General features: G+C 41.6%; 1 protein-coding gene across 3 annotated transcripts in view; it reads left to right on the top strand.

Annotated features, from left to right (window-relative positions):
* The window catches only part of LOC126106303 (U11/U12 small nuclear ribonucleoprotein 35 kDa protein-like), a 90,908-nt gene that overhangs the window by 16,946 nt on the left and 47,322 nt on the right, over positions 1-26,640 (top strand). For 2 of the 3 annotated variants that reach the window (XM_049912525.1, XM_049912524.1), the window contains exons 4-5: positions 1,390-1,603; positions 4,647-4,772. In XM_049912525.1, coding sequence (XP_049768482.1) covers positions 1,390-1,603; positions 4,647-4,741 — 309 coding nt within the window. In that variant the 3' untranslated portion in view covers positions 4,742-4,772. Of the gene's footprint in view, positions 1-1,389; positions 1,604-4,646; positions 4,773-18,088; positions 21,220-26,640 lie in introns of those variants that run through there. The other variant, XM_049912523.1, reaches the window with a different exon arrangement.

Genomic DNA, 26,640 nt, shown 5'->3' with positions numbered 1-26,640 from the left:
CACATAAATTGGTATTGACCCACTCGCAACTACATTAACTACATACAGGCAGAAAATCAATACAGATAACTTCATTCTGAAGAACCCAGCAACAAGGAGTTTAAACTTAAAAAGACATGGATGAAAGAAAGAAGAGGGGCCCAAAGTGAAAGAGTGAGGAAATGCTAAGTAATGGTTCCACGTGCTCTGTAGAAGGTGAATAAATATAGCTGTTAGTGCAAACATCAAGGGAGTACAAATGGTGTCAAAGGCAAAAGGTACTTGAATAATCACAAAATCATATAAAAATGATGATAGTCATTTATTTTGGTTAAATCTAAAGTCGAGATCACCATCACATTTCAGTATTATGACCGTTTTCGGCTTATTTTAAAACCATCTTCAGGTTTCTTTGGACCCCCTATGGCTGATGCAGCTCCGCAGTTTTTCACGTGATACCAAGATCATGCACTGTAACAGTGTATGATCTTGGTACCATGTGAAAAACTTGGGAGCTGCCAGCACCAGCCATAGGGGGTACAACAAAACCTGAAGATGGCTTTAAAATAAGCCGAAACCGGTCATAATAAACAGATGTTTTTGTGATATCGAGTATTAATTTGGCCACCAGATTGTTGCACTCCACGGACAATGTTGTCTAAATTTATGAGTCACATATTTCTTAGTTCACACAGTTCCACTTGTCGGTTGGGAAACGAATGTGATAGATGTACTCTGTGGAAACAATTGCAAATCTGAATCATTAAAATGCAAGAAATATGTTACTCTCATGTTTTCTACTTGAAAATTTAAGCCATGATGCATAAGATCATTGTATCTCCTCTCTGTCCATGAAGAAGAACTACTAGTTCTGAAAGATAAGTGTAGTTATCTTCTGCTTTTCAGTATGTATATTGACAGGACTTGCAACTTAACATCCTACAGGGAGGTAAATGCCAGAGACCTATTCTGTTTTCTTGTAATTTTACAGTTTTGTTAAGCAAATTTTCCTTTTAATGTAATTAATATGACCTTTTTTTTCTTTTACCATGGCAAAGAAATTATATAAGTTAACAAAATGGGGAGGGTGGGGGGTGGGAGTGTGTTTTCAGCTTTTTTAAAAATTTAATTTGTGTTCATGTTAGCATAACTTCTACCATCCTTTTTTTTTTTTTTTTTTTTCCTCCGATGGTTCTTTGTACTGAAAGCGTACTTTCCAAACTACAGCTGTTAGATTTTTTTCCTTTTGGAACTTGATGGGATTACCCCACTAAATTTCATTATTATTTTGTGAAGCCTTGGTGCTCTAAAATTAGTCAATTGAACAGGTATTAGTAGTTGAATGTAATGGACAGTACTGCACTTTGTTTTTCTTCCCATAACTAATACTCTCTGTTTTTTCTTTCCTAGAAATTTTCAAAGTTTGGAACGATTCGGAATTGCCGACTTGTTAATGATATCGTCACAGGAGCTTTCAAGGGTTATGCATTTATCGAGTTCAAGCATGAGAGAGATGCTGTGTATGCATATGGCAAAGCAAAGGGTCTTCTTATCCAGGGGAAGGAGGTCCTTGTTGATTATGAGCAGGAGAGAATTCTTCCAGGATGGGTTCCACGACGTTTGGGTAAGATAGCAGCGTAGTATGGTCTTTCACTAATTTGTTGTCTAAATGGGAACAGTCTCACTGGTGATGGTTTTAACTTTGTACTTAACCTTCTGCAGGTGTGATGTTCTCCGCACCAAGATTGGGCGCAGTGTATCAAATTGATCACATCACTTTTTCACTTTTTTTTTTATTTCAGTAATTGAAACCATTATTAATGAAAAATATCTTTACAGAAAGGCAAAGGTGACATTAAGAGCACAACAACAACAGAAATATTAGTCATCACTGTTGGACTGTGGTAATAAATAAGGAATTTTACTGCAGTCAGAGCAAAAAGTTTAATGTGTATTGAACCGAATGGCTTATGACACATTTTGCAACAATAATGTATGTCAGTCTTTTCTTTATTGTGCAAGTATTTCTCCTTTTATTCATGACCACAGTTCTATTTTCTTCATTTCTTCTTTCATCATCATCATCTTCTTCTTCTTCTTCTTCTTCTTCTTCGTCACATGTTGGCCTTTAATGCTTTAGCCTCTGCTGAAGATCCATGTGAATTCTTGAGCTGTCCAGACTTTTTCCAGCTAAATGAAGCACAGCTAATGCATTGGGTAATCATTTCAGTAATCCTATTCTTCTGAAAAAAGTTTTGTGGTTGCAAAAATAAATTATTCGTGCATTGGTTCTACTCATATTGATTGTTGCCAAAAATTTAATGGTGAGCCAATGGTGAACATTTCTTGCAACATTGCATGGTCAACTTATCTGTGCTCTCAGCTCCACCTTTGGTGATATTGTATAATGTTGCTATGGATGACTTCTGATTATCTTCTATGGCAGCATTTGTTGACTTATTCTAATGCAGGTGTGATGCCAGAATTACATGTCACTTTTTTTTAACAACGTACGAAGGTTGCTCAGAAAGTAATGTAATGCATTTTTTTTCTCAGCCGTAAACGGTGCTATGAATGTGAAATGTTATGTATGCATTATTTGAAGTCTCCTGAGCGAGCATGCCAAGTTTCCGTCACTTCTGACAGATAGCGTAGCTGTAGAAGAGTTTCAGAATGGCGTCTGTATGTGATGTATGTTACAAGCAATGTGCTGTCATTGAATATATCACTGCAGAGAAAGAAACTGTGGGGAATATTCACAAACGCTTGTGCAAAGTCTGTGGAGCATCTGCTGTCAACAGAAGCACAGTTAGTCGCTGGGCACGGAGTGTGAGGTCATCAGAAGGTGGTTCGGCAGAGCTCCACGATTTGCAGTGGTCGGGCAGCATTGCAACATATTTGCCCCTCTGTGCTGCACATAACATAATGTCCTGGCAAGCTAGGGGTAGCAGGTGTGTTGTCCACATTTTTAAAGTTATTTAGCTACATTTAGGGGACAGCCACACACCCATATCATCACCCAGTCAATCGGCATACTGACAACACAGAAATTTAAATAATTGCTGGTAGGATTGTGAATGGTGATAAATTTAAATACAATCCACATCTCAGATGAATTGTATTTAAAAATAAATAAAGGTTATTAAATAGTTTAAGCTCCTGAGTTCACTTGTTGACAGAACAAAATGCTTTACATCAGATCGCTAAGAACAACATACCATGTTAAGTTTTTGATATCTATCAAAAATATAATAGAAGTCCACAGCTTCAGTTCAGATGTCAAGGTCCTAACCAGCGTAATTGGCAAAAAATTAACAAGTCCCACTCGGTAACTCGCAGAAATTATAAGTCCAACTCTAGTTCAGTGAAGAGAAGCAGAATCTCAGCATTTGCTCTGGAGAATCAGAGGCCCACCTATGTTAATTAGCAAAAATTTGCTAGCTCAACCCTTGCTCACAGGAGAAGATTAAAGTTCTTTGGTGAGCTGACGAAAATATTCTACGTTCAGTGCTGGCATTCACGAAATCTGTCAGGCTCTGACAAGTGAAAACTTCTCAGTGAATATCACAAGTCCACAGTGCTGTATTGTGAAATATTACATGCCCCCTGACTGTTCTAAGAATAATTCTAAGTTCGCAGTGCTGTTGCTGAAAGCCGGCCGGAGTGGCCGAGCGGTTCTAGGCGCTACAATCTGGAACCGCGCGACCACTACGGTCGCAGGTTCAATTCCTGCCTCGGGCATGGATGTTTGTGATGTTCTTAGGTTAGTTAGGTTTAAGTAGTTCTAAGTTCTAGGTGACTGATGACCTCAGAAGTTAAGTCCCATAGTGCTCAGAGCCATTTTGTTGCTGAAAATTACTGTAAGTCCCTGAAGTGGAACTCTGTAATTTTAATTAACACTTATATGAAGCTACTGATTCATTGCGAATTCAAGAGTAGGTCTGTCCCATGCGGCGACCAACAACAGTGTTCTGAGCCAATGGCGGTGGCCATTTTATAGACTGCAATGTAGATTGGAAGACTAGCTCCATAGATGTAATGAAGTGCCTTAGTTCAGGAAGACATTGGACCTTAGGTGCTAGCAATTTAATGTTATAAATTGTAGTTTGATTTTTGGTTGGCCTAAAGTGTAGTTACAGTGTACCTGGCTCTCTCATTGTGTGCTACTATTAACAATTTGTTATCATTGGTCACAGTCCATCGGGTGACAGTATTCAGTAGCCAGATCACTTGAGCTTGTAATCTTGGTTGTCATAAATATTTAACTGTTTCTTCTGAATGTTTCTCTATTTCTAAGGCAGCCTAATACCACATCTTAAATTGCGGTGGTGAAATGAGAGCAATGAAATTTATAATTTAATACTTGGCTGTTTTTTTTCTGAGTATGTCATGATTTCTGAGGTTGTGGTTAGATTTGGAGTTAACAGAACAGCTTAAACAAATTACCAGCTAACTTCATTTATGAAGGAAAGGAAATTACAAATGTGCAAGGTCACTGGTTACCCAGGTCTTGCCTGATTCATCATGTTAATTTCGTATCATTCTTTGCACAAACAGTTATCAACTGCAGCATACAACAGAAAATCTGGGTACATAGTGAGTGCACTTTTATCTCTATTTGTACTGTCACTGCAAATACTCTACAGAAGATGTATATTATCTCCAAGGTGGAGGTTTTGGTGGCAAGAAGGAATCTGGGCAGCTGAGGTTCGGCTGTCGAGATCGTCCATTCCGAAAGCCCTACACATTGTTGGATGTCTAACATTCATGTTGGTTAATCTTCAGACTGCCAGGTAAGTGCTCTGCAAAAGTGACATGTGATATAATCTTTGCTTTGTCATTTTTTAAATGTTACTGATTCGCATTTATGGTCCACAATTCTGGTTATTCACGTGGCCAAAATTGCTTAACATCACAGGGCACAGGTAAATAGCCCCTATGTTTGAAGGACCATTTCTCACATTTTGAACTTCAAAAGAAAGAAAGAAAGAAAAAGCTCAAAGAATACTTAATTTACAAAAAAAAACAGTAAAATGCATCATAGATTCAACTATTGTATTCCATAGAGTTTTTCATACAGGAGAAATTTTAGGGATGTATAACAAGGCAAGGTATACATAAACTAACTAAAGCACCTGTTGGTGTAACCATTTTGAAGACGCTCATGAAGACATTAAAGGAGATGAGCGCCATTGATGTTCAAGCACATAATCTACTAATGAAATTGTGGAAAAAACTGAAAGCAGTGATTACAAATGATCACCAAATCACAATGAGAGAAGTTACTGATGATATTGGCATATCAGTTGGCTCCTACACAACAAAATTTGTTACAAAATTGTTGAATTTTGAACAAAACAGTAGTGAATACAGGTTGCTCAGGTGTCAGCAGTGGTGGAAAAACTGCAGAAACATGTCATAATATGATGACACATGGGTTTATGGACATGAATTCAAAACTAGGGCTAAACATCATGTTCCTAACTGAATTAACAGCATAATCAAAGCAATGTTCATTCCTCAACTAGCTGGTTTTCAACCTGGAGATAGTGCTACAGTCAGATACTGAATCTCACTCAACATACTAAGAATGGTTCCGAACTTCGCTAGATAGCTGGAGTTGTGTTTGTTGACTTAACAGTTGCCTGTAAGACTAGCAGCCAAAGAAAGTTGCTGAAGAAAATTTACCAGCTCACCAGCGATTGCCAAGTAATATCCCTCATAGGCACTCTCCTGTGGAAAAGAAGATTCCAGATCTTCCCACAGGTTAAGAAGAGCTGATGATCCATACAAAAGAACAGCATACCTCAAGGTAGTATGCTCACTCCTCTGCTTCTTAATATTTACACCAATGATCAGTCCTCTATGGAACGCTACAGGCATTTCAGCTGTGCTGATGATACAGCAGTGGCTGTCAAGGGAAGACATTTGAAGACACGGAAGATAAGTTGATGTTGTTATTGGATATACTTGGCCTTCACTCTGAGGTCAATCGTGTAAGGCCAAATCCCAATGAGACTCATGTGTGTACATTTCACTTCACGAATAGATGAGCTCAGTGTGAAATGGATATCACGTGGCAAGGGAAATGACTTCAACATTGTCCACCATCTGTATTCCTGGGTGTTACTCTTGACCATACACTGTTCTTCAAGAAACATTACTGTATCACCAGGCTGAAGGTCAGTGGAAGGAACAATATTTTGTGGAAGCTCACAGCCACCACCTGGGGAACTAGTCCTCACATCCTGTGAACTTGTGCTCTTCCTTTATGTGTGTGAGCTGTAGAGGAGTGTCTGGAGTGTGCATGTAGCCACACCAAGCTAGTCAACACTGCAGTCAATGAGATTGTCCAGATCTTGTCGGGGTGTGTGTTGCCAACACCAGTTGGCAAGCTCTACACAGTTGTTGGAATAGCTTGTGCCCACCCCTTACTCCCATCTCTCCCTGCTGTCAGAAGGGCCACATCTGCTGTTGCTGACAGAATGAAACAGATAAATGAATCCTGTCGGCCACTACATGATCATCAAGTTGCAGTCTGTTGATCGAAATCTAGAAAGAGCTTCTTCTCTAAGGCTCACCACTGGTGGGAACTCTGGAATCTTAACCGCATCACCAGATGGAAAAGTATGCTGCCCATGGATATCCCTGCAAAAGAAGAGGTAGTCCCAGGACACAGTCTGCTCTATCCTGTTCAGAAATCACTCAGTCATATTAAAGTGGTTGTGCCCCTTTGCAAGACCAACATACAAAAATGGGGGATCCTCCCAACTGATGCAGACCTTTCCTTTGAGGTGGAACAATGCGAGATGCAGCCACTTGCTTATATGCTCTCTACTGGAACAATCTTGCACAACATACAACCTGATCGAGGCAAATAACAAGGCCATCAGAGTTGCTGTGTTCTGGAAGTGCTGACCATATACAGAAATGAATGAATGAACAGCTTAATGCATCTTGCGTTATTGCTGCAAGGTTGAACAATCGGTAAGGAGCACTACTTGTAAGTTCAGCACCATATGCTTGAAGCAATCTGAAAAATTCCGTGATTTGTGGTGGAACAATTACTGGCTTTTGTACCATAATAATGCACATGCTCACAGTTCATTGCCAGTTCCTAAATTTTTGAGTGAAAACAATACTGTAATAATGCCCAGCTTCCATATTCACCAGACACAGCCATATATGACTATTTCTGTTCACAAAAATAAAGAAAACGTGAACAAACAACTTCTCTAAGCAAGCTAAAAGCTATCTCAAAGATAAAGTTTCTAAGCACTGTAGTATTGTTTGCATAAAAAAATTATATTTGTAGAAATAAGATGTTTTTACTTTGCAGGTGATTTGTTTGGAACACAAATCTAATTTGCTTCACCAATAATCAATATTTGATCAGGCAGTGTTAAAACTTAACTTGATGTCCAGGGTTCTTTGTCATAAATATAACCTGACAAATTTCAATGTGACTTTTGATTTATTCTTCATAGATGTGTCAAAAATACTCACAAATTATGTACAACCATTGTTTCATTCCAGTCTTCTAGATTGTCTTATAACAAATTATGTGACTCGTGACTTTAAACAACTTAAACTGAACTGTACTTGTGCCAAAAACTGTACTGTGCAGACTGTCTCATGTGGACGCAATAATTGTTGAATATATAAAGACATAACAATCCAAAATTACAAATGTGTTATTAAAACAGTTACATTAGTTAACTTACAGTTCACCTATTCACAAATTTTAAGATGTGGCATTATGCCTTACTGGAAGAAGGAAAATGTTTAACATAAGCTGAATTTGAACGAGATTTTATTTTTTCACTAAATTTTATAAATTATGATTTGTAAACAGTTAGCTATAAAGAATAGATTCCTTCTTAATTACATAGTTAAGTTTACTAACATTTACACCAGATCTTGTTCAGGAGTTGAATATTTTAGTTAATGTTGTTCTGCAATAAGTTGTGGTGTAGTTAGTTACGTGTTCCATAGATCATGGAATGGTGGTAAGGAATGAAAGAAGAAGCCGCTTGGTAGAATTCTGCACAGAGCATAACTTAATCACAGCTAACACTTGGTTCCAGAATCATGAAAGAACGTTGTGTACGTCGAAGAGGCCTGGAAACTCTGGAAGGTTTCATATAGATTATATGATGGTAAGACAGAGATTTAGGAACCAGGTTTTAAATTGTAAGACATTCCCAGGGGCAGATGTGGATTCTGACCACAATATATTGGTTATGAACTGTAGATAAAACTGAAGAAACTGCAAAAAGGTGGGAATTTAAGGAGATGGGACCTGGATAAACTGAAAGAACCAGAGGTTGTAGAGAGTTAAAAAGAGAGCATTAGGGAATGATTGACAAGAATGGGGGAAATAAATACACTAGAAAAAGAATGGGTAGCTTTGAGAGATGAAATAGTGAAGGCAGCAGAGAATCAAGCAGGTTAAAAGACGAGAGCTACTAGAAATCATTGGGCAACAAAGAGATATTGAATTTAATAAAGGATAAAATATAAAAATGCAGGAAATGAAGCAGGCAAAACGGAATACAAATGTCTCAAAAATGAGTTCGACAGGAAGTGCAGAATGGTTAAGCAGGGATGGCTAGAGGACAAATGGAAGGTGTAGAGGCAGGGGTAAGGTAGATACTGCATACAGGAAAATTAAAGAGACCTGTGGAGAAAAGAGAACCACTTGTATGAATATCAAGGGCTCAATGGAAAACCAGTTCTAAGCAAAGAAGGGAAAGCGTAAAGGTGGAAGGAGTACATAGAGGGTCAGTACAGGGGCGATATACTTGAGGGCAATATTATGGAAATGGAAGAAGACCTAGATGAAGATGAAATGCGAGATAGGGTACTGCATGAAAAGTTTGACAGATCACTGAAAGACCCAAGTCGAAACAAAGCCCCGGGAGTAGACAACATTCCATTAGAACTACTGATAGCCTTGGGAGAGCTAGCCCTGACAATACCCGCTGCGGGTCTGGGGTAAGAATAGGCCTGAGGTATTCCTGCCTGTCGTAAGAGGTGACTGAAAGGAGTTTCAACCATTTCGGCCTTCAATGTAATGGCCCCCATTGGGGTTTGACCTCTATTTTTCAAAATTCTACAGAAGTACGAGCCTTGTGGGGAAGGACACCTTACGTAGTGTATCATCGGTCCTCAGTGCACTAAGACCTAGGCACTCATCATCGTAACGGCGTCGTAACTGCACCCACTGTTCATCAATTTGGTCCTAAATACCTGATGGGTTGCACAAGTTACGGCCATAGTGCGTCCCCATCTGCACCTACGATCATGATGGATTTCCATGGCACTCGAAATGCAGCACAGTAGCCAGTCCGTTGTGGTGGGGTCATCATGTACCCTCTAGGTTGTAGCCCCCTGACAACACAGGGATTGTACTGCCGATACTGCACCATCCCCATGTCAGCCAAGGAGTAGATGCCCGTCTACCTGGGGCATCAGGACTCCCGGCAACGGTCATCCTGCCAGGTGGCCCTTGCTGAGGCTGGGTGGTGCCTGTGGGGAGAGCCCCTGGTCGGAGTGGGTGGTGTTGGGGTGGACGTTTCGCAGATGAAACGTCAACATGCATCAGGTCACTCTGCGGCCGCATCTTCCAAGAGGAAAGGTTCTGTCTCTGTCTCTGGTTCTGGTACTGGTACTTCTGCCTTTCCCCCCCTTGGCCACTCCCTGGGAGGAAGGACAGGCCCGCCGGCTTGGGGCGAAATACTTCCCCCACTATTTAGTCTGTTCTCGGACTGATGGGGGGGACGTTCACCACCTCCAAGCCCATGTTCTTTGTACAGCATATTGAAGATATCTTCGGAGAAATCGAGGCTCTTAGTAAAATGCGTTCGGGGTCCATTCTCATAAAGACCACCTCCACTACACAGTCGGCGGCGCTCCAGGCATGCGACCGACTAGGGGACATCGCAGTGTCTATTGTCCCACATCTGGCACTCAATAGGACACAGGGGATTATTTTCCATCGGGACCTCCTGGTGCAATCTGATGAGCTCAGGGCCAACCTGGAGCGCCATGGCGTGCATTTCGTCCAGCAAGTCCAGTGCGGCCCCAAAGACCGTCGCGTCGACACTGGGGCCTTTATCCTTGCCTTCGAGGGGGATGTTCTCCCGGAGAAGGTAAAGGTGATGTGCTACCGGTGCGACGTGCAACCTTACGTCCCGCCTCGTATGCGATGCTTTCGATGTAAGCAGAAATACAAGAATTGAAAACCTTGGACTGTCTGTCTTATTCTGAGGCCAGGAAGAAATATGACCGCCTCCATCCCGTGATGTTGACAACGTCGTTTGCTTCGGTCATCTCCTCTCCTTCCACAGTATCCTCACCCCTATCCTGTCCCCCCTCTACCTCCTCACCCCATCCGGGGTCTATGCCTCCGCCTCCCAAATCCCTCCCTTCCAAACCCTCCTCCCTCGCGGCCCCTGTCCCCTCTGCCCCAGGGTCCACCCTTCCTCCTCCTCCTCCTCCTCCGCCGCCGCCGCCGCCTGAGAAGATATCCTCTTCTCAGGTGTCCATCGGGGAAACGTTACGGACCCCGGCTTCCGAGGTCCGGCTTCCGAGGTCCGGCGTTCCAAAAAGGACCCAGAGCGTGAGGACTTTCTTCGGGTCCAGCCCCACAGCCCACCATCCCTGTGACTCATCGGTCTTCCAAGAAGGCCTCAAAGAAGAAGTCTTTATCTCCCTCTCCACCCCAGCGCATTTCGTCTGATGCTCCATCCGACAGTCGCTGCTCTCAGCTGTCCTCAGTTTCGCCGGGACGCTCTGCTGCCAGGCGCTCAGCTGGCCTGTCGACGGCGGACAATGCTGCCTCTCCCGCGCAACCCAGGAATGTGACCGCAGCTGGCGAAGACTCGATGGAACAGGATCCGCCTCCCGACAGTTGTAGTGATGTTCCCTCGAAACCTGGCCCTCCGCGGCTGTCGAGATGACCAGCTCTTCACCCGTTTTGTTCCCCCTTTTCTGATTCGCGATGGATCTGTTACATTGGAGCATAAGAGGTATTCGATCTAATCGGGAGGAATTACAACTGCTCCTCCGCCTGCACCTTCCGCTCGTCATTGGTCTCCAGGAAACAAAGTTACGCCCAACTGACTGTATTGCTTTTACCCACTATACCTCCGAGCGATCTGACCTAACCCCTGTGGACGATATTCCAGCTCATGGTGGGGTCATGTTGCTCATTCGGGACGATGTCTATTACCATCCCATCCCATTGACCACCCCACTCCAAGCAATAGCTGTCCGTATTACTCTTTCTGCCTTTACTTTTTCTGTTTGTACTGTCTACACTCCATCGTCATCCGCAGTTAGTCGGGCTGACATGATGCACCTCATTGCTCAGCTTCCTCCGCCGTTTTTACTGTTTGGCGACTTCAATGCCCATCATCCCCTTTGGGGTTCTCCTGCATCCTGTCAGAGAGGCTCCCTCTTGGTGGATTTTTCAACCATCTAAATCTTGTCTGCCTCAATACTGGTTCCCCGACTTTCCTCATACCTACTTTCTCTACTCATACCTACTCCCACTTGGTCCTCTCGATCTGTTCTACCACTCTTGCCCGTCGGTTTGAGTGGTATGTCCTTTCTGACACCTGTTCGAGCGACCATTTCCCCTGTGTCGTTTGTCTCCTGCACCACACCCTATCCCCACGTCCCTCGAGCTGGAACATACCGAAAGCTGACTGGGGACTTCACTCCTCCCTGGTGACCTTTCCGGACCAAGATTTTCTCAGCAGTGACAGTCAGGTCGAATACCTCACGGCTGTTATCATCAATGCTGCCGAACATTCCATTCCTCGTACTACCTCTTCTTCACGTCATGTTTCAGTCCCCTGGTGGAATGAGGCTTGCAGAGACGCTATCCGTGCTCGACAATGTGCTTTATGCACCTTCCGCCGCCATCCTATGCTGGCGAATTGTATTGATTACAAATGACTCCGAGTGCAATGTCATTGAGTTATCAAAGACAGCAAAAAAGCTTGTTGGGCCTCTTTCACAAGCTCCTTTAACAGTTTTACTCCCTCTTCTGTCGTCTGGGGTGGCCTGCGCCGGCTGTCGGGCATTAAGGCCCACTCCTCGATACCTGGCCTGACTTCAGGTAATGAGGTACTTGTGGACCCTGTGGATGTCTCCAACGCCTTCGGCCGCTTTTTCACTGAGGTTTCAAGCTCGCCTTCCTTCCCAGAAAAGAGGCAGAAGAGGCTCGGCGACCTTCCTTCCAGTCGTTGAATCTGGAAGATTATAATGCCCCCTTTACCATGCGGGAACTCGAACGTGCACTTGCACTGTCCCGGTGGTCCTCTGCTCCGGGGCCAGATGCCATTCACGTTCAGATGCTGACACACCTTTCTCCGGCAGGCAAATGCTTTCTTCTTCGTACCTATAATCGCATCTGGACCGAAGGTCAGGTCCCCATGCATTGGCGTGAGGCTGTCGTTGTTCCCATACCCAAACCCGGGAAGGATAGACACCTTCCTTCTAGTTACCGCCCCATTTCTCTTACAAGCTGTGTCTATAAGGTGATGGAGCACATGGTTAACGCTCGGTTGGTTTGTATTCTTGAATCTCGACGGCTACTTACCAATGTTCAATGCGGCTTTTGTCGATGCCGCTCCGCTGTTGACCACCTTGTGACCTTGTCGACGTTCATCATGAACAACTTTTTGCGAAAGCGCCAAACGGTAGCTGTGTTCTTCGATTTGGAGAAGGCTTACGATACCTGTTGGAGAGGAGGTATCCTCCACACCGTGCACAGGTGGGGCGTACGTGGTCGCCTGCCCCTTTTTGTTGATTCATTTTTAACAGATCGAATGTTTAGGGTACATGTGGGTTCCGTATTGTCCGACGTCTTCCTCCAGGAGAATGGAGTGCCTCAGTGCTCCATTTCGAGTGTAGCCCTTTTTGCCATAGCGATCAATCCAATTATGGATTGCATTCCACCTAACGTCTAAGGCTCTCTTTTTGTCGATGACTTCGCGATCTACTGCAGTGCCCAAAGAACATGCCTCCTGGAGCACTGCCTTCAGCGTTGTCTTCACAGCCGATACTCATGGAGTGTGGCTAATGGCTTCCAGTTCTCTGAAGAGAAGACGGTTTGCATCAACTTTTGGCGATATAAAGCATTCCTTCCACCATTCTTACATCTCGGTCCCATTGTTCTCCCATTCGTGGAGACAACGAAGTTTTTAGGACTCACACTGAACAGGAAACTTTGTTGGTCTCCGCATGTCTCTTATTTGGGTGTCCATTGTACACGTTCCCTTAATGTCCTCCGTGTTCTTAGTGGTTCATCTTGGGGAGCAGATCGCACTGTCCTGCTTCGCTTATATCAGTCCATAGTCCAATCAAAGCTGTATTATGGGAGCCTTGTCTACTCGTCTGCTATGCCATCCCTCTTACGCCGTCTCAACTCCATCCATCATCGGGGGTTACATCTTGCGACCGGAGCATTCTACACTAGTCCCGTCGAGAGTCTTTATGCTGAAGCTGTCAAATTACCATTGACGTACCGGCGCGACGTACTGCTTTGTCGGTATGCCTGCCGGCTGTTGTCAATGCCCGACCACCCATCCTATTGGTCCTCCTTCGCCGATTCTCTCGACCGTCAGTATGGGTTGTATGTGTCTGCCCTGCTGCTCCCTGGAGTCCGCTTTCGTCGCCTGCTTCGACAATTGGATTTTGCCCTCCCTACCACCTTCAGAGAGGGTGAGAGCCCGACACCATCTTGGCTCCAGGCTCCAGTTCTCATTCATCTTGACCTCAGCTCGCTCCCGAAGTAGGGTACTCCGGGTGCAGTGTATTGCTCACGGTTTGTCGAACTTCGTGCGCAACTTGCCAGTAACACCTTTATTTACACTGATGGCTCCAAAACTGACGATGGTGTTGGCTGTGACTTTGTCGTCGGGGACATCACCTTTAAATACCGGCTCCTCGACCAGTGTTCCAGCATTGTGACCAAGCATTTTGCTCTCAATCAGGCTGTTCAGTATGTCCGCCACCACTGCCATTCTCTGTATGTACTCTGCTCTGATTCCCTCAGAGCTCTTCAGAGCCTTGGAGCTCCAGATCTGGCCCATCCCTTGGTGCAATGGATCCAGCAATCCCTCCATTCTTTTGCTGATAATGGCTCTCCTGTTAGCTTTATGTGGGTTCCAGGCCATGTAGGAGTGCCTGGGTTTGAGGCTGCTGATGCTGCGGCCAAGGCTGCAGTCCTCCTGCCTCGGCCAGCCTCCCTTTGTGTCCCATCGTCTGACATTAGTGGGGTTGTTTGTAAGAGGCTTGTGTCATTATGGTGGGATACCTGGTCGTCACTTCGAGAAAATAAGCTCCGGGCCATAAAACTGTTCCCAACAGCTTGGACAACCTCTTCCTGACCATCTCGGGGAGAGGAGGTCCTTTTGGTCAGGTTGTGGATTGGGCATTGCCGGTTTAGCCACCGCTACCTGCTATCCTGTGACCCCGCCCCACAGTGCCCTTGTGGTCATGCATTGACAGTGCGCCATGTTTTATTGTCGTGTCCTCATTTTAATCAATCTCGTGTTGTCCTGTCTCTGCCATCTACTTTACAGGAAATTTTAGCTGATGACGCTCGAGCAGCTGTTTGTGTTCTTCGTTTTATTACTTTGACGGACTTGTTCAAAGACATCTAACTCTCTTAATTATTTTATCTGCATCTTTGTAAGAACTTTCTGGTGTCTCCCCCCCCCCCCCCCCCCCCAAAAAAAAAAAAAATCTAACACTCTTAATTATTTTATCTGCATCTTTGTAAGAACTTTCTGTTGTCCCCCCCCCCCCCTCCCCTTGATTTTTACCAGATTATATGTGCACTTACATTTGTGTGACTAGGCGCTAATGACCTCAGTAGTATAGCACAAAAAAAAAAAAAAACCAGCTCTGACAAAACTCTACCATCTGGTGAGCAAGATGTATGAGACAGGCGAAATACCCTCAGACTTCAAGAAGAATATAATAATTCAAGTTCCTAAGAAAGCAGGTGTTGATAGATGTGAAAATTAACAAACTATTAGTTTAATAAGTCATGGCTGCAAAATACTAACACGAATTCTTTACAGACGAATGGAAAAACTGGTAGAAGCAGACCTTGGGGAAGATAAGTTTGGATTCCATAGCAATGTTGGAACATGTGAGGCAATGCTGACCCAACGACATATATAAGAAGATAGATTAAGGAAAGACAAACCTACATTTCTGGCATTTGTAGACTTAGAGAAAGCTTTTGACAATGTTGACTGGAATACTCTCTTTCAAATTCTGAAGGTGGCAGGGGTCAAATACAGGGAGCAAAAGACTATCAGAAATTTGTACAGAAACCAGATTGTTGTAATAAGAATCGAGGGGGCATGAAAGGGAAGCAGTGGTTGGGAAGGAAGTGAGACAGGGTTGTAGCCTATCCCTGTTGTTGTTGAATCTGTAAAGGAAACAAAAGAAAAATTTGGAGTAGAAATTAAAATTCATGGAAAAGAAATAAAAACTTTGAAGTGTTTTGCCGATGACATTATAATTCTGTCAGAGGTAGCAAAGGACCTGGAAGAGTAGTTGAATGGAATGGACGGTGTCTTGAAAGGAGGATACAAGATGAACATTAACTAAAGAAAAACGAGAATAATGGAAAGTAGTCAAATTAAATCAGGTGATGCTGAGAGAATTAGATTAGGAAATGAGACTCTTACAGTAGTAGATGAGTTTTGCTATTTGGGGAGCAAAATAATTGATGATGGTTGAAGTAGAGAGGATATAAAATGTAATGGCAAGGAAAGCGTTTCTGAAGAAGAGTAATTTGTTAACATTGAGTATAGATTTAAGTGTCAGGAAGTCTTTTCTGAAAGTATTTGTATGGAGTGTAGCCATGTATGGAAGTGAAACATGGTCGATAAATAATTTAAACAAGAAGAGAATAGAAGCTCTGAGGGTCAGATGGGTAGATCATGTAACTAATGAGGAGGTATTGAATAGAATTCGGAAGAAGAGTAATTTGTGGTACAACTTGACTAGAAGAAGGTATCGTTTGGTAGGACCTGTTCTGAGGCATCGAGGGATCACCAATTTAGTATTGGAGGGCAGCGTTGAAGGTAAAAATTGTAGAGGGAGACCAAGAGAGGAATACACTAAGCAGATTCACGATGATGTGGTTTGCAGTAGATACTTGGAGATGAAGAGACTTACACAGCACAGAGTAGCATGGAGAGCTGCATCAAACCAGTCTCTGAACTGAAGACAACGGATCATTTGAATGATTATCTATCTGAATGATGTGGAATGAGTCAGTTTACAGCACATGTATACACAATTAGTGTTAACATTAATGAACATGTTATTATTTTTAATCCTACTCATGCAATTACACTTTATTATTATTATTATTATTATTATTATTACTGTCTACAAGTTTTTAAGTAGAAATTTCTCAGTGGAATAGGAGGAGCTGTGCAGGAGGAATGATTTTAAATTAGATATAAAACTTGCTTGACTACCTGTCAGACATTTTATGGTATTGGGGAAATGACAAAAAAATTATTGTTGCATATTGAACTCCTTTTTGAGCCACTGACTGAATTAAATTTAGGTAATTTTTCCCTCTAGTGTTGTAGGTATAGACATCACTATTCTTCTCAAATTAGGATGCATTACTTATGATGAATTTCATTAGCAAATTTAAAATTCCTTGCTCCTTCCAGAGGTACCTACATGATGTCTGTGGGTGACCCTGCATATTATTCTTACTGCTCGCTTTTATGCAATCAATACTTTCTTGTAAGTGATGAGTTAGCCCAGACAATTATTCTGTATGGTGCTATTGTGTGGAAGTGCGCAAAATTTGTTATGAGGTTGGTACATTTGTTTGCAGTATTAGCAATTATAGCTGAACTGAATTGTTTAAGAATCTCAGTGACATGCTTCTCCAAGTTTTCATCAGTATGTACACCCAGAAATTTGGAGCATTCTATCCTATTTACTATCTCCTGCTCACGTGCTACGACCGTTGTTGGTATCATTATTTGTTGTACAGAACTGAATGTAGTGTGTTTTTTCAAAATTTAGGGACATTCCATTTTCAGAGAACCACATAATAATTCTTTGAGAAACGTCATTTACCTACTGTTCTGTTGCTTTCTCTCTCATGGGATTTATTATAACACTAGTATTGTCTATAAAAAGTACCAATTTTGCTTGTTGAGTGCTAAGTAGATGGTCAAACACATATATAGGGAATAGGTGTGGACCCAAAATTGAACCCTGTGTGACTCCCTTTGTGACTTTTCCCAGTCACTAAAATTATATGCCTTTCTGACATGTCTGAATTATTCAGCACAACCTTCTGCATTGTGTTTGTTAAGTATGATTCAAACCAGCTATGTATAAAGCTTTCAGTTCCATAAAACTTGAGGTTTTATAGGAGAGTAAGATGATCCATGCACTCAAATGCCTTGGAAAGATAAAAAAAAAACTGGTGATGTATTATTTAAGTCTTTTTTACTGTTTGATGAATGGCTTTATGAATAGCATTCTTATTCTAGCAATCCTTCTGGAATCCAGAATGTGATATGATAAGTAAATACTTTCCAACGAAGTGTGCAACCACTCTTGAGTATGGTTTTTTTTTTTAATTTTTTTTAATATTGTGAAAAAAGATGGATACTGCAAAAAAGGTGTAATATTACTTTACTAGAAGTTTCAAAATGATAACCCATTTTACAGGAACATAGATGCACTACAAAATTGAAATAATAAAGTCACATAGTATTTAATATAGGTGAGCATACAATTCATAATTCTTTCGTACAATATTAAAAGTAAATGTGGAATGTAGTCACATAATAACAACATAAACATCACAATAAAGCGTATAAGAGTTCTTCCCTGAACAGATGTATAATTTGTATTAAATGAGTCTCAGTCTGTTACATTATAAACTCCAGAAGAGTTTCATGGACTGAAGAAACTGCTGGCATAAGTGTATAAACAGCTTTCTGCATAGATTGTCAATTAGCACATAACTCTAAGGCTGTTCATGTAAACACTTAATTGATTACTTCTGTTATTTATTTTTGGTTCACAGGAAGAAGTCTGTGGAAGGATTGTGTCTACATTGAAGAGTGTACATGATCTCTCTTGTTCCCATTAATATTGGGCAACTTGGAAATTTTTGTTGAATTTTGAGAAGCAGCTGTAATGGTGATAGTTCTGTGGTATTTGCACAAGGAGTTGTTACTAAATTGGTGCCAGTATAGTGAAACATTATCAAAACACATCACCCAGTTACGTAGTCATGTTTTGGAAATCGTAACGCCAAGAAGAAGAAAAAAAATGATGATGATGATGGTGATGTTGGTGATGTTGTTGATGATGATGATGATGATGATGATGATGATGATGATTCTATTCAGTTTTTAAACATCTTATAAGTCATGAGTTGTGCTCTTTGAGCATTATGTCACATTATAACTTCAGTTAAAACATAGTCGCCGCATTGACAGAAGTGATGGTAACAGTTGGTTGTAGGATTAGTATGTAGAAGTAGTGAAATGAAATATGTTGTGGTAGAATGACAGTGTTGGTGATGTTTTATTATGTGCCGGGGGGAGGAGGGGGGGGGGGGTTACATCAGATGTTCTACAGAAACTTCCCAAAATTTTATCAGGGCATCTGCTAATCATCTTCAGGTAACGATACTTTGGTGTGCCTGCTGGTGGAAGGCTCCAAGGCAGCACTTCAATGTTACTGCTAAACACACATTGCAAAAACAAAAATGGGGGAAAATGTACATAGTGATGGTTTTTAGCACATACATAACAGCACATTTTGTTGAAAGTAATGGAAATAGTCTGTCATGCGAGAGATTGCAAAGTATTGGACTTCCTGTTCCTTTTGTTAATTCACAAACCACTGTTGATACAATATCAACAGGTGCAAGGTCATTTACCATGTCTTTTAGTTAAACTATGTGTAGGACGTTGTGTGGCCAGCGTTATTGCTTTGATAATGCTGTTGCGGAAAGACGTAGCAGTAACGAGGGTCAAGGGCCTTGCTGCATTTGTGTGTTCAGCACTTTTTATCCAGGATTACCAGCTTTTTTTAAAGCAGAGTTCGGACATCCCTACACTGAAAAAGTGTGATTTTTTTAACTAACATATCTAAACCAATAATTTACACACACAGGTGTAAAATTCAAACATATATTGGGCAATTTGTGGTTTATTTTCAATCCTTAAAGTGTTATGACAGCACAAAAGGTATAATCTAGGCAAGTTTGAATTGCAGCAAAGTACTGCATATTATGTTCTTGATATTTCTGGTTGCTTTTCAACCTCCTTAGTAGGTCATTCTCTTTTTCCCTGTTGAGAAACCAATGGAATTGCTGGCATAGTAATGACTAGTTGTTCTTCACCATTAATTCAGCTTCTAATGTAGTCATTGACTAACAGTTCAGCAGCATTAGGATGAAATACTGATAACATGAAACAGACATCTGTAAACAGGTTCTTGTAGTTTGCATGACAGTGAAATTCTGCGCCAATTTCTCATTACCTCAGCTTAAAAAGGCTCTCTTTCTCTTGCTTGAGAAAAGTGCTTAATTGCACAAATTCTTTGAACATCAGATCGTCATCAACATGAAATTTGTATTGACATGTCCCTTCTAATTTTCTATGTTAACAAAAATGGTTTGAAAGCTTGGTTTACATTTTCTCCAAAATCAAAATGTTTGTCAATGTAGTCTATAATAGGGTGCAAGTAATGAGCTGCACTCAGTAGTGCAGAATGTTCATTATAAGTGTTCCAACAATGTTCATTAAAAGCTGATAAATGCCAAATGCCAACGACAAATCATCTTCAGTTACAATTTCTTTTTCTTTTCTTCTTCTTCTTCTTCTTCTTCTTCTCTCTCTCTCTCTCTTTCTTTTTTTACTGCCACTTCATTACTTTCACTGACTTATGATGAATTCATTTGTGAAAATGTTTTTTCTTGTTGTGGTCTCCAGCTTGATGCAGCTCTCCATGCTAGTCTATCCTTTGCAAACTTTTTCATACCCAAATAACTATTTCAACCTACATCCATTTGAAACTGCTTGCTGTATTCAACCCTTGGTCTTCCTCTGCAGTTTTTACCCTAGCCCCACTTCCCTCCAGTACTAAATTGATAATACCTTGATGTCTCAGAATATGTCCTATCAAATGACCCCTTCTTTTAGTCAGGTTGTGCTGCAAGTTTTTTTTCTCCTGAGTGCTGTTCAGTACCTCCTTATTATTTACACAAGCTACACATCTACTCTTTAGTATTCATTTCAAGCAACACGTAAAACACAAAATAGATAAGGCTCATCACTTGATGGATAAAGTGGTCCAATCTCTGAGATTTGTGGGGAGTAGCGTAGGATGATTCAAAGAAATGGGGAAGTCCATGTTCGTCAATCCATCCTCACTCAGCATCTTTTCAGTTGCACAATAAAGTGTTCGAAGAATGTTGGTACAGGACTTCTAATGCTACCTACATGAATTGCAGATTGTTCAGGAACTGAAATGCAGAAATCGTGTTATGTGATGACAATTCTGTAAATTAATGCTTCAAATGGTGAATGAGGACGAGGAGTTTACTAACAAACTGTGGATGTCGGACAAAGCCCATTTCCACCTCAGTGGATTTGTTAACAAACAAAATTTTAAATACTGATCACAAGATAATCCTATGGAGCTGCACCTGCATCCACTGCATTGCACAGCAACAAAGTTACACATTGAATTGTTATGTTGTCCAGTTTGAAACCTTTGCTAGGCAACAACTATAGAGATTTGCAGACATTATTGGCACAAGCTGGTTTCAACATCACACACAGCACAAATATCAATAGCTGCTGTACACCAATAATTTGGGGAATGTGCAATTGCGAGAGCTGGTGACATTCAGTGGCCTCCCAGATCCCCTGATCTGTCAGCTTGTTATTCCTTTTAGTATTCCTTAGTTGACCTGCTACAATTGAAGAATTGAAAGCCAAGATCCAAGAAGCAATTGCCAAAATTTTAGTTGAGATGTTACGTCATGCAATGAAGAAAATAACGAAGAGACTGCAGTAATGTTTGCGTAGAGAAGCAGCTCATCTGCAAGATTTCATCTTCAAAAATTAATTGTACTGATTGTATTCTAAAATGGCATTATTTTTGCAATTAAAAGACATAAATATATATTTTAATTTGGTTTCATGAAATTATTTACTTTTCAAAATTTCCCCATTTCTTTGAATTTTAGGAATGTGTCCTTACCTAGGCACCACACAAAGAACAATGTTCACACGTGGTCAAGGAACACATCTGATTACTGATCATGCAATTACAAACAAACACACAAAACAATCTTGAAATTCATAAGTTTCCAACGAAGTCTCAGGCTGGTGTGATTGGCACTGGATAAAGGCGCAGTGTAGTGGAACAAGCAGACGCCAAGCGAGTTGGCAATCTCGTCCCCGAGTTTCACTAGCATAGTGATATTCCAATGCGGGAATTAATAATCTTTGGCAGAAGACGTGACGTGAAACACCCTCTGCACATCCAGCTGCATAGTAGGAGTAGAGTGGCAGGTCTATGGAGGCAAGGCCTCAGCTTCATTATAGGTTGACAGCCTTGTGGCCATGTTTGACAGCTGAAAGCGCATGTGTTGGCCTGTGTAAATCACTTGTGCCTTTGACTTTAGGACTGGTGGCAGCACCTGCGGGGTGTGGCACTAGGAGCACGTGAAATAACATTGTTGTGGAAGTGGCGGGGGCTGCAGTGCAGTGTGTTAATGATGTCATCCAGTGTATTTTTTTCTTTCAATGAAATATAGTGTTTTCATCCAAGAAAGTTAAGTTTTGGCTTGACAGAGGAACAAAATTATTTGTCACAAGAAAACTTGAACATGATATTAACATTGAACTCATATTCTTAAATCATTTTCATGATGTAAATTACTTACAGCTGGAAATTTTTTAAAGAAAATGTCTGTATAAAACTGTACTCAAAGAGTGGCATCTGATAGGCGCTTTACTAAGATTTGTGCATCCAAACAAATACTGGGATTATGCAAAACTGTTTGTTAGTTGTTTTAGGAAGTGTTGTCTATAGCGAGACATGAAGTGCCATAATTTGAGGATGAAAAGCAGTGACTACAATAATAGGTATTACTAATTAAATTTTTAATGGCAATTCGCGGAAGTGCATCCCATGGATCTCTAATGTATAGAAAGGCTGCGCAACATTGAATGTTTTCTTTGTGACACCATTATTGAAATTTGTGATTTTTATTATGCAGAGTATGTGTTGTAATGGCATTTATCATGAACAATACATCATTTGGAAAATTCACCATGTGTAATAAGTTGTCTTAGTTTTAGAGAGGGTCCATCAAATCATATAAAAACATTTGAAGCCCTCTTTAAAGGAGGGGCTCGGTTGTAAATGTGATGACTGACATTTTGGGCAAGAATGACTTACGCAGCATATGGTGCAGTACCTTGCACTCAGAGTTAAATGCATGAGTTAGTTTTAAAAAATCTCTCCATATGGCAGATGAATACAGCTTGTTCTTTCCTGGTAAGTAGAAGCTGCTGCAAGTATAACATGGCATGTGTGACAAAATAGCTACTAGGAGGCAGTTGGAATTTGAAGGGAAGATGAATGTGAACAATTCTGCAGTATTGTTTCAACTCGATGTTCCTTTTGATTGTTAGTCAAAACACAAGGAATGAACCTGGCAGCAACCCATCTCATTGCCAAGTCTTCTATTAAAATTCGCTGAACCGAGCTCCAAGATAACCCACTAATCTCTGACAGTTGATTAGTTGTCTGTCGACGGTCTGTGATCACAAGCTCTTGAATTTTTTCAATATTTTCATCTATTCGGGCATCGATGTATGTCCAGAATGAAGTTTTATCATCAATTGACATGTCGCCATTTTTAAATTGAGCCAACCACTCGCACACTAGAGTTTTCCCATAGCTATCTAGCAATAGGAAGAAAATTGTTTCTGAAAAAGAGAAATTTGTTAATACTTGTTTTAGGAAGCGTTTTCTAAAGGTGTTTTTCTAGAGCGTAGCTTTGTATGGTAGTGAAATGTGGACAATAAGTAGTTCAGGCAAGAAGAGATCAGAAGGTTTTGAAATTTGGTACTACAGAAGAATGCTAAAGTTTAGAGGGATATACTGAATAATTAATGGTGATTCGAACTGGAGAGAAAAGAACTTTATGGTACAACTTGGCTAAAAGAAGGGGCCACTTGATGGGACACATTCTGAGATATCAAAAGAATTGGCAGTTGAGGTTTTAAAACAGTATAGAAAGAAGCCTCGAGTACAAAAGTGGGTTTAAATGGACGTCGGTTCCGGTAATGCAGAGATGAAGAGGCTTGCACAGAATAGTATGGAGAGCTGTATCAAACCTCTCTTCAAAGTGAAGATGACAATGACAACAGTAACAACATAAATAATAATAAAAATTATAATATTGAAGAAGACACATGGCTATAGATTAAGGTGAAGTATGTCATTTGTCTAAAAAAAAAATTAATACTCAAACAGTGAAAAGTCCAGGTAGAAATATCAACGGTGCAGGAAAAGACAGATCGCTACTTACTGTAAGGAAGACAAGTTAAGTTGCAGACAGGCACAAGACACTCTACCTTGGTTCCTTCACAACCTCAACACGTTTTCTCCCCTCCGCTTCATGCGGTCATCCTCAACATAGCATGCCATTTTCCTAGATGTTAACCACCTCCTCTCTAATGGCTCCACCTGCCCCTCTGTCCACAGTAAACCCACCAACAGTACCTGCAGTTTTGATGGCTGTCATACCTTTCACACCAAAAAAATTCCTCTCATATAGCCTGGCTACCAGTTAACAGCAAATTTGCTGTACAAAAACTCCCTTGCTCAGTATGCTGACCGTCTCACCAAGGCTTTCACAGACAGGTGCTATCCCCCAGACCTAGTCTACAAACAGACCTCCCATACCGTTTCCCCTCACACCCCCAATCCTTACACCATCCCCAAGAACCAGCCATGAAGGAGTGTCTCCTTCATCTCCCAGTACTATCCCAGACTGGAACAACTGAACCACATCCTTCACCAGAGCTTTCATTACCTACCATCATGGCCTGAAATGAGGGGACATCCTATCCAAGGTAGGTCTCACTTGTCCTAAAGTGGTGTTCTGTCACCCACCCGACCTCTACAACAACCTAGTCCATCCCTATGCCAATCCCAAAACACCCCGTTGCCACAAGGATCATACCCATGTCGAACACCCAGGTGGAAAACCTGCCCAATCCACCCACCCAGCATTTAAAATATTCCAGTCCTGTGAAAGCAGCCATGTCATTTATCCAGTTTGGCTGCAATTATTGCACAGATTTTTACATTTGTATGACTACCAACCCGCTGTACACCACGATGAATGGCTGCCACCAAACTGTAGCCGAGAGTAAAGTAGACCACCCTACAGCACAACATGCAGCTGAACATAACACACTTGATTTCAGTGGCTGCTTCACTAACTGAGCCATCTGGATGCTTCTCTCGATTACCAACTTTTGAGAACTGTCCAGATGGGAGTTATCCTTACAATGCATTTTCCACTCCACAATTATCCCAGCCTCAACCTGTGGTAGCACACTGCCCCACAACCTCCACCACCTCCTCTGTGCTATCATCTCCTCCCCATTCTCATCTCCTACCCAGTTTATTTCCCTCCCTCTGCCAATGCATCCGCCTGTCTTTCCCCGCTCCTCTCCTTTTTTGCTCCTTTTTCCTGCGCCTCACTGCCCTACAACCTCCTAAGTGCAGCCTGTTGGCATTCTAGTCCCTGCACACTCCAACAGACAGCATCTGTCTCTCTCCCCACCTGTACGCTACTATCCCTACCATTCCCTTGCCCTCTCCAGATTGCGGTTTGCATCCTACATTCTGGCCCGAGATGCTGGAGTTGGCAGTCATATGTGCATAAGGTGTGCTTGTGTGTGTGTGTGTGTGTGTGTGTGTCTCTTTTGTTGCTGAAGGCTGTGGCTGAAAGCTGATGTAAGTGACTTTTAACTGTGCCTGCCTGCAACTTAACATATCATCTTTACAGTAATTAACAATCCGTCTTTTCCTACATTGTTAAATAATTAATACTCTTTAACTATGGGCGACTTTTTCATGAACCTCAAAGTGTGGAGTCTGTAGTGTCTTGGGAGGCGTCAATGTGGATGTATTTGATATATCAGTACCTTCGGCACTGAAACAGACACAACACACAGAGAGCCAAGAATGTTCAGTTTCGCATCCATACTTAAGAATCTGCTGCACCAACTAACAAATGGGTGATTTTGAAATAGCTGTCAAATGGGTGATTTTGAAATAGCACTGCCTGTTAACAGGAAAATTCCAAAAGTGGAACAGGAAAGGAAATGACAAATTGTGGTATAAGAGTACCCTCAGCAACACACCATACAGTAGCTTGTAGAGTATATATGTAGATGTAGGTGTAGGCATTTCACACCGATGGAATGTAAAACCTGATTCATCTGAAAAGGGTGCTCAGTTGCTCAACAATTTCCTGTCTATTCAACTATACACATCTCCGTAACTATCGTTCACCTGCCATTTGTGGCCCACGGTGCATCACGGTTGCCTCGGTGCGCTTGTTTTCGATAGCACCATTTTGCCGTGCATGAAACACTTTAAACGTGGCAGCGTGTGAAGTGTGCAACAGTGTACACACCTAGCCATTTTGGAAATGCTTGCACCCTTGGCCCGAAAGCCAATGCTCAGGCCTTTCTGGACGTCAGAAAAATCATTCCTATTCTAAATTATGACAAAGACTGCACTGTTATCTGTGTCCCATGATATGCTCTATACACTCTCCACTGCTAATGTTGCCCCTTACCATCTGTGAAAAGATTGACATCAGACAGACAGTGGTCACATTAATGTAACTGGACCGTGTGTGTGTGTGTGTGTGTGTGTGTGTGTGTGTGTGTGTGTGTGTCTATACTATGCATTTTCATTTGAAGGGTTGGACTGCCACACAAATCAAAACACAACTGGATGAAGTTCACACAGACTCTGCACCATCACTGAAGACCGTTTACTTCTGAACTAATGACTTTAAACATGGTCAGACAAGTGCCAAAGATAAAGCATGCTCTTGCTATCCAGTTGAGATCACCACACAGGACACCACTGACAAAATCCATGAAATGGTAAGACAGGGTGGCCAAATAAAAATTTGTGAGCTTTCCAATACTATAGGCATTTTACCTGAGGGAGTGTAGAATATCTTGCATGGGGAACTTGCTACAAAGAAGCTGTGTGCGAGATGGGTGCCGCGATTGTACACATTCGACCGAAAGCACGATGTAGCAATGTTTAATCGCAATCTGTATTGTCAAAACAATGGACAAAAACTGTTGAAAGTGCACCGAAGAAGGCAAAGACCATTTTGTCAGCTGGTAAGGTAATGGCCACTGTTTTCTCAGATTCCTAAGGGATAATTCTCATAGATTACTTAGAAAAAGGTGAACCATAATGGACCCTATTATGCTTCATTGTTGGATCATTTGAAACTTGCCTTGGCAGAAAAAAGATATAGGCTGGCACACAACAATG

Source organism: Schistocerca cancellata, chromosome 10, assembly GCF_023864275.1.
Source record: "Schistocerca cancellata isolate TAMUIC-IGC-003103 chromosome 10, iqSchCanc2.1, whole genome shotgun sequence".
Taxonomy (NCBI): Eukaryota; Metazoa; Arthropoda; class Insecta; order Orthoptera; family Acrididae; genus Schistocerca; species Schistocerca cancellata.
Note: the sequence above shows the minus strand (reverse complement) of the source record. Positions and strands in the feature narration are given on the sequence as shown.